Here is an 8,425-nt window from a genome sequence, read left to right as displayed (position 1 = left end):
CACTGCTGCTGGTCGTCTCCCTCTGCAGGCTGGGGCCAGCTCCTGCATTGAGTGTCTGCCCCTTGGTGGTCAGTGCGAATCATAGTGACCAGTCATTCTGCCGTTCGGTCAATTTGCATATTAGCCTTTTATGCCTGCAGGATTAGGCCGAAATTGGCTAACATCCCCCGAGGGGCCTCGGATTGTGAGAGGGCACAGGCCAAGCCAAGGGACTCCACTGGTGCACAACTGGGGCCAGGGAGGGACACGGGAGGTTGGCCAGCTGGGGAGAAACTGCGAGAGGGCTCCAGGGCATGTCTGGCCTGTCTCACTCAGTCCTGATAGGCCAGAACCCAGTAGCAAGCTAACCTACCAGTCAGAGCATCTGCCCCCCTGGTGGTAAGTGCACATCATAACGACTGGTCTACCAGTCAACTATCTGCCCCCTGGTGGTCAGTGCACACCATAGCGAGCGGTTGAGTGGCCTTAGCATATCATCAGCATATTACTCTTTGATTGGCTGAACAGATGACCGGATGAACAGACACAGCATATTAGGCTTTTATTATATAGAGTATCTAGGCTCAGTCTTCAGCAGTCTTCACTCAGCACAGCATACTCTCCTTCACAATACCCAGCAGACTTGATTAATACTGTATGTTCCCCTTCAGATTGGAAATTACATAAGATCAGGGGCCACCTCTATTTTAAATTTCCATGTTACCCACCCCAGAACCTGGTACAGTACATGACACATAATAGACTCTCATAAATATTGATTAAATAAATGAACTAAGAGAAAAAGTTAAAATCTATCTTTTCTATTTTTTATGAATGACAATTATACACAAAGTCACAAAAAAAGCTATGTTTCACTAAATTACTAAAATTAAAAACTATCTCAGAAGGATATCCTCTATGAGTGCTAATTAGCAATGTTAATTAGCACCTAAGAAGGACAAGTAATATGCACCTCATGCTAATTTCTTAATGAATGAATTTACATATGGCACTCAAAGTAAATGCTAAACCAGGAGAAAATCTAGAAGTTGAATATGGTATAGTTTAACCATAACAGCTCAGAATCAGGCTGCAGAGGTTAAAATGGAGGTTCCATTCTCATTACTATGTCTTCAACAAGTTACTTTACTCTCATTAATATTTTCTCCACCAGCATCCACTCCCCTTCCAGCAACAAGGTCACAGTTTTTTCAAGGAGCCATGTGTGCTCCAGTGTGGTCCCAACTAGGCTATAGGATGAAATTTGTGGCCTAGGTTTAAGTGATTAAGTACATATTTGCTCCTAAACAGAATTATTGTTACAGCGATATAAACATGATCAAAACTATGTCAATCGGAGCCAATTCCAAGACTTTTATTTTACCTATTAGAAAAACTGAATAGAACCTGACAATAACTAGAGGGAGAGTTGCTGCATCCATCTTTCTGCTATAAAGAGTGAGTCCTAAAATGGAGCAATCCCAGAAAGGAAACTACAAGATGGTGTGAAAACAGGTCCTGGGACACTATCTGAACCCCTGCACCAACCTTCACCTCAAGTTAGCTCTACCTGCAACTTTGTAGTCAATCTTTGTTTTCTAGTTAAACCAGGTTATACTGGAGTTTCTACAAGTTATATCTATGAGTTCCCACTGTTATACTCTCTCAGCTTCAGTCTCCTCATTTGGAAAATAAGGATTCTCCAAGCTTCAGTACCCTCATCTGTGAAGTACAATATCTACCTCACAGGTTTGTTATGAAAATAAAATAGTGCACAGCACAGATCTGACACCCCTTATAGAGATATTGAGCTATATATGTGATTTTAATTTTAAAAAAATGAAAATTGTATGACTGGGTACTAAGTTCAAATGAGAAAAAAAATCTTTGGCGAAGAGTTAATGGCAAAAGCAAAAACATAAATGAGGTTAAAAATGACAACACTAAATTTGCCACTACCAAGTAATTCAGACATTCACCAGAAATATAATGAGAGTTATTCCAAGTTATCTTCATAAAGATAATGATGCCAGTGCTGCAGGGGAAAAAATAACCATCTCCCTAATAATGATAAGACTAGAAATCAGTGAAACAGAAAATGGACAAGCAACAGAAAAAATCAAAACCAAAAGTTAATAAAATTGGTGAACTTCTAGTAAGAGTGAGGGGAAAAAAGAGGGAAACTAAAAATTAGCAATATCAGGAATAAAAGAGGGCATATCTTAATAGAATCTACATACAATAAAGAGATAATAAGAGAATATTGTAATCAACTTTATGCCACTATAATCAACAGCAGATGAAATTAACAAATTCACTAAAATATAAAAAAACTGACACAAGAACAAGAGAAAGTTTGAATAACTGCATATCTTTTTCTAAAACTGAATTTATAATCCAAAACGCCCCTACGACGAAAATTTCAAAATGCAGGCTGAAGTTGAACAAACATCTCAGTGTTACATAAGGCCCCAAGACCACAGTATTTTCAGTTTATTAAATTTTTAGTGAATGGAAGAGAGGTACAGAGAGAGGAAGAGGAAAAAAAAGTAAGAGACTCAATGACAGTTAAACAGATCAAGACAGAGTAAAAGAAAACAAAAAGACTTGGATAACAGTCAGACAGAACTAACAAATCAACAAAGACTAGATTATCTGCATTAATGGAATACAATAGGCAACCTGAAAAATATATGGCTTAGATTAGAAATGGATGAATAAAGGGGATTGTACTGTAAAAATAGGAAGCTCTGATAAAGTATAATAGAGCTACACACTACTTCTTAGAATCAATTTCCCATGATTTTTAAACTATGAAAAAAAAAGACCCATTAAAAGTCACTTTGTCAGGGGTCACAAGCAGATCTCTAATTTACTAGTTTATGACAATCATTAAAAGAAATCAAAGCATGTTCATTTCTAAGCTATAAATAAAATCCTATTTGGAGAATTGATCCACTAGATTTTTAAAATAGGGCCACCAGTCTATCGACTGTAATCAACTATTTCTAAATACCATTTATTCAAATGGATTGCTGGTCAGGCCACACTTCCTCTCATCCTCATTAAGATCAAAGATTGCACCATGCTGCCAATGATGATTTCACAACTTAACACATCATTACCCACAGTGACTACATACTATAGTAAAATATATTACAGAAAAAACAAAGTCTGATCTAGGTTCTATAGAACTCTTACATATGAGCAATTTAGATGTTTGCTCAAAGCTTTATATGTTTGTAAATCACTTTTAGTTCTTATGAGGGAGAAATAGCAATAAAGGAGAAAACCACAAAAGCATGAATGAGTAGGAAATTCAACGAAGTTTTTAAAAAAGCAATCTTTCCCCTACCCACCCCCTTAATGTTCTAACTCCCACTGCATTAAAGAAATTACAAACTTTACAGAAAATGGTAAGAACTGAGTGAACGAATTAGAAACTCCGTGTTACCTGCCTCAGAGAACGCCCACAGTTTATACAGTTAAGGCTGCTGCCAGCCAAGCACTCCTCTCACACCAGCATTTTTATGAACATGACCCGACTTGGCAGAAATACTCCTATATCTCCCCAAAAAGAAAAGTCCCCAAAATATCTATAAAAATTATTTCTTGAAGAGACTAACTGTGCCTCCCACAACCCAGTCAGCTGAATTTTGACCTGATTTAAAAATGGGGCAGTTATTAAAGTAAATAAAGAATTTAAAAATTAAAAAAAAAGATACTATAATACTTTGCTTTTCTGTTCTACAGCTTTGATTAAAACTTGGGTCCAAACATTTTTGACCTGTAAAGCTAAAGTTGGCATACATCCCCCCCTTCAAGGTATCATTAATATTTTAAATTAGAACAGCTAAGAAGAAAAAGATAGTTACGTTTAGTCATGTGCTTTCTTTTACTTTCATTTAGGATCCTGTTAGAAATTACAGTAATCTGTCTCATGTTCATCCTGTAACTCTCCAGTCTTTGTCAACAGCCTGGTTCACCTACTGCCACCTGAACTTCCGTACGGAGCTAAACTGATCTTTCCAAGGCACACGCTGATCACACTGTCCCCACATTCAAAAACCTTCCATAAGAAATTACAGTAATCTGTCTCATGTTCATCCTGTAACTCTCCAGTCTTTGTCAACAGCCTGGTTCACCTACTGCCACCTGAACTTCCGTACGGAGCTAAACTGATCTTTCCAAGGCACACGCTGATCACACTGTCCCCACATTCAAAAACCTCCCATAACTTACAACGCTGTCTAAATTAAGAACACATTTTTTTCAAGGTCCGCCACAACCTGACCTAACACAACTTTGTAGTCCTCTTTCTTATAATTCCCCACCAGTTAACCTAAGCCCCAGCACATATCTCAGACTTTTCTGGGTCTGTACCTTTGTTTAGACCTTTCCCTCTATTTGGATGTACCTGCTCCTGGTTTCCTGTTGAAATCCTGTCCATCACTTCAAAGTTCATCTCTACCACGAAGCATCTCTTGTTTTCCTAAACCACTTGCCTCCCTCTCTTCAATCTGATACCACTTTCTTTACAGCCCTCTTATGGCACTTCACTCAGACTTGTCTAATAGTCATGTATCCTCTCCTACTGGAATTGAAACTCTAAGGGCAGGACCTATATTGAATAAGTGTTTCTGGATAAAATACAAAACCAAATTCTTCCGAAAGGAGGGGCAGGGGAAAGGCTTTATTATTAACAGAGCAGAACAAATTCTCCAACAAAAACTTGTAAAAATATATCCTGAAATCAACACCTTTACCAGAAGAGGAGCCATGCACTCAGACCAGTAAAGAGATATGTAACTGGGAGTAGTAACTGTAAAAGTACATGTTACTTTTCGAACATAGCAAACCAATCCTTTAACTCCATCAAATGAACAATAAAGTATGACTATGTTACAACAGTGCCTCCTTTATCTGATATAACTAGGATATGAGGGGTTCACAAAAGTGAGTTTTCTGGAGAAGTGGCTTCCTACTGAAGAAACAGCTCAGACATGCCTACAGCCTGAGCCAGCTGAGATGTTCCTGGGAAACGGAATCCCCCATCCTCCCCTTCCACATACACACTTCACCCAGTCTAGCAGAAAACACACAGGCAGGGTTGGGAGGTCCTTTTGTATAGTTACTCGCATCTGATAAATAGGTAGGCAGCATAGTGGAAGGGCAAGGAGGGTATTAAAAGCCCTATAAAATGACAAAAGGAATGTCTGCATGGCAGAATCCTCATTCCAAGTTGTTGGTACTATACATTGCATCTCCCTGAGAAACCTCGGGGAGTAGAGCAGCTGTTCTTCTGCCTTGGAATGAGTTATGTCATCACCTGCTGCAAAATTCCTTCCTCTTTGCCACTGAAAATATTTCACCTTCTAATTATTTCTGTTATGGGTTGACTTGTGCAACCCCAAAATACATATGTTGAAGTCCTAACCATGAATACTTCACAACGTGAACTTGTTTGGATAGCAGGGGTGGGCAAACTTTTTGACTCGAGGGCCACAATGGGTTCTTAAACTGGACCAGAGGGCAGGAACAAAAGCATGGATGGAGTGTTTGTGTGAACTAATATAAATTCAAAGTAAACATCATTACATAAAAGGGTACGGTCTTTTTTTTCAATAGTTTTATTCATTTCAAACGGGCCGGATCCGGCCCACAGGCCATAGTTTGCCCACGGCTGATATAGTGTAATTGCAGATGTAACTAGATAAGGTCATACTGGAGTAGGGTAAACCCCTAATGAAATAAGGAAGGCTGGTGTTCCCATAAAAACAGAAAATCTGGCCCTGGATAGTTTTTGCTCAGTGGTTAGAACATCAGCCAGCGGACCAAAGGGTCCCTGGTTCGATTCCTGGTCAAGGGCACGTACCTGGGTTGCAGATTGGATCCCTAGCCCCAGTCTGGGCGCATGCAGGAGGCAACTCATCGATGTGTATCCCTCTGACATCGATGTTTCTTTCTCTCTCTCTCCCCCCCTCCTTTTCTCCCTCCATCTTCTCTCCCTCATTCCCATCATTCCCACTCTCTCTCTAAAAAAAAAAAAAAAAAATGGAAAAAATATCCTCTGGCAAGGATTAATGAGAAAAAAAATATTTTTAAATCTGGACACAGTACACAAGAGAATGCTATGTAAAGATGAAGGTAGAGATCAGGGTGATGCTTCTATAAGCCAAGAAACTCCAAAGTTGGCAGCAGACCACCAGAAACTAGGTAACAGAACAGACTCTTCTTCCTCAAAGGAAACCAACCCTGCTAGCACCTTGATCTCGGACTTTTAGCCTCCAGACTGAGACAATAAATTTCTGTTGTTTTCGATCCCCAAACAAAATTGCCATCTATGGTATTTTGATTGGGCATTCCTAGCAAACTAATTGGTGTCCACTGGTATCTTTCCAGTTGTCATAGCACCAATCTTCTGTGACAACCATACACCTCTTTAAGAAACCAGACTTCTTAAGAATGATCAGTTACATTCAATCAACAAACATATTGATGACTTCTATGTTCCAGGCACCAAGGACAAAGCAGTAAAACTGACATGGTCCCTGCCTTCATATAGGTTAGTGTAATTAGTATAATTGACCTAAACTATACAACAAAAATACACCTAAATTATACAACAAAAAAATTTGCAAATTGTGGTAATAGCAATAAATGACACACTTCCAATAGAGAATAGCAGACATATTTAACCACATCTGAGTGACTCAAGGACATTGCTATGGAGGCCTATTGTACTGTTCAGTGCCCTTTTATTATTTTGCTCCCATCTACGTGTCAGGTTGTTAGATACCATAAAATCTGCTTTTACCAGCCACCCTCTTATATTCCTGCTCACCTTCTTTAATCCACTCATTTCTAATTTGAAGCCTCTAATTTGCTATAGGCTAGAAAAATCAGGTAACTAATATTGCTAAGAAACATACATTAAATAATAAAGACAGCTACAAGTGAGAACTAAAGGTTGGGCTTTAATATGGGCTTTCTGATATACTTTAGATTCTCAGAGACGCTTTTCTGACAGAATTCTGTTATAAAGCATGAAGGTGGAACATTATTCTTTATAAACTAGGTGTTACAGAGTAATTTTACTACTTTGGTATTAAATTGCCTGGCAAACACTTCTTTTCTTTAAAAGAGAATGTAGTGTGGATACTATGTAAACAGGTATAGAAGGAAGAAATACTGCCCAAATTTGGAATTATGTAACTTATTGCCCAGCATAAGGCATATTTTATTATCTACTTGTGAATCAAATAACAGGAAGCATTACAACAGGAAGGTCCACCCAACGTTTTTTTGCAGTACTTCATAAATACCACCTACCTCTTATGCATATCCAACAATCATCTTTTTTGTTGTGTTTTTTAAGTTCTTCTTCAGTTACTTCAATTAACCTGCCTTTTAATCCTGTTAAGTCCTTTCCACTTTTGGTCAGTCTAATCCAATCCATAAGACTTCTGCCCTGTTTTAGAGGTACCTAAAAAAGGAAAGGGGAAGAATTATATGTGGCTTCTTCAAGTTAGTTGCTTTTTCTTCTCTCCTGCTGCTTGTCTTCAGGCTACTTCATTACTCTTATTCCCATTAAAAAGAATAAGAAAATGCAAATCTAACAATTTTATAAATATTCTTTATAGCTTTAGGAGATTGTCAAAATCATTTTCTTACAACTAGAATTATAGACAGAACATTTTATAAAATTCCTGGGCTATGAGGCAGGGCTTAGAAATTCTGTCACACAAATTTTCATCATAATGGTAACATGAACAGTATTAATCGTAGAGTCAGAAAACAGCTTTTGGTCCTGGCTCTGTCACTAATACGTTATAGTCACTTACCAATTTGGACCAAAATTTCTTTGCCTTAAAAATCAAGAGAGATTTGATAGAAGAAAATATAAACTGGCTAAAATTGTGGGTTTTTGGATTGTCGCTCTACAGAGAATACTGGAAATTACTAGGCAGCAATTAATTTTCTAAGAATCCAATGAAAAAAAAAGGTTATCAAATAATGGAATATAGTAACACTGTAACACTATAGTGAAGGACTGGCAAATTGGCCCATGCTTGTTTCTATAAAGCCCTTGAGCTAAGGATAATTTTCACATGGGTGTCCTTATGTGGCCCTCAAAGTCTAACGTATTTATTATCTGGCCCTTTGCAGAAAAGTTTGCCTACCGTTGCCCAGTGCATGAGGCCCGGTGCATGAAATTCATGCATGGGAGGGGTGTCCCTCAGCCCAGCCTGCACCCTCTCCAATCTGGGACCCCTCAAGGGATGTCTGACTGCCTGTTTAAGCCCAATACCAGTGGGATTGGGCCTAAATGGCAATCGGACATCCCTCTCACAATCCAGGACTGCTGGCTCCCAACCGCTCACCTGTCTGCCATTGCCCCTAACCACTTCTTCCTGCCAGCCTGATCACTCCCTAACCACTCCCC

At 38.8% G+C, this 8,425-nt stretch overlaps 1 protein-coding gene across 1 annotated transcript in view; it reads right to left on the bottom strand.

Annotated features, from left to right (window-relative positions):
* LOC102753075 (cytochrome b5 reductase 4) overlaps nt 1–8,425 on the bottom strand; it is a 75,356-nt gene that overhangs the window by 61,815 nt on the left and 5,116 nt on the right. The window contains exon 3 of the mRNA XM_015570288.1: nt 7,312–7,465. Coding sequence (XP_015425774.1) covers nt 7,312–7,465 — 154 coding nt within the window. The remainder of the gene's footprint in view (nt 1–7,311; nt 7,466–8,425) is intronic.

This window comes from Myotis davidii, unplaced genomic scaffold (genome assembly GCF_000327345.1).
Source record: "Myotis davidii unplaced genomic scaffold, ASM32734v1 scaffold185, whole genome shotgun sequence".
In the NCBI taxonomy this organism is placed as follows: Eukaryota; Metazoa; Chordata; class Mammalia; order Chiroptera; family Vespertilionidae; genus Myotis; species Myotis davidii.
The sequence above is the reverse complement of the archived record's forward strand: the minus strand, read 5'-3'. Positions and strand labels throughout refer to the sequence as shown.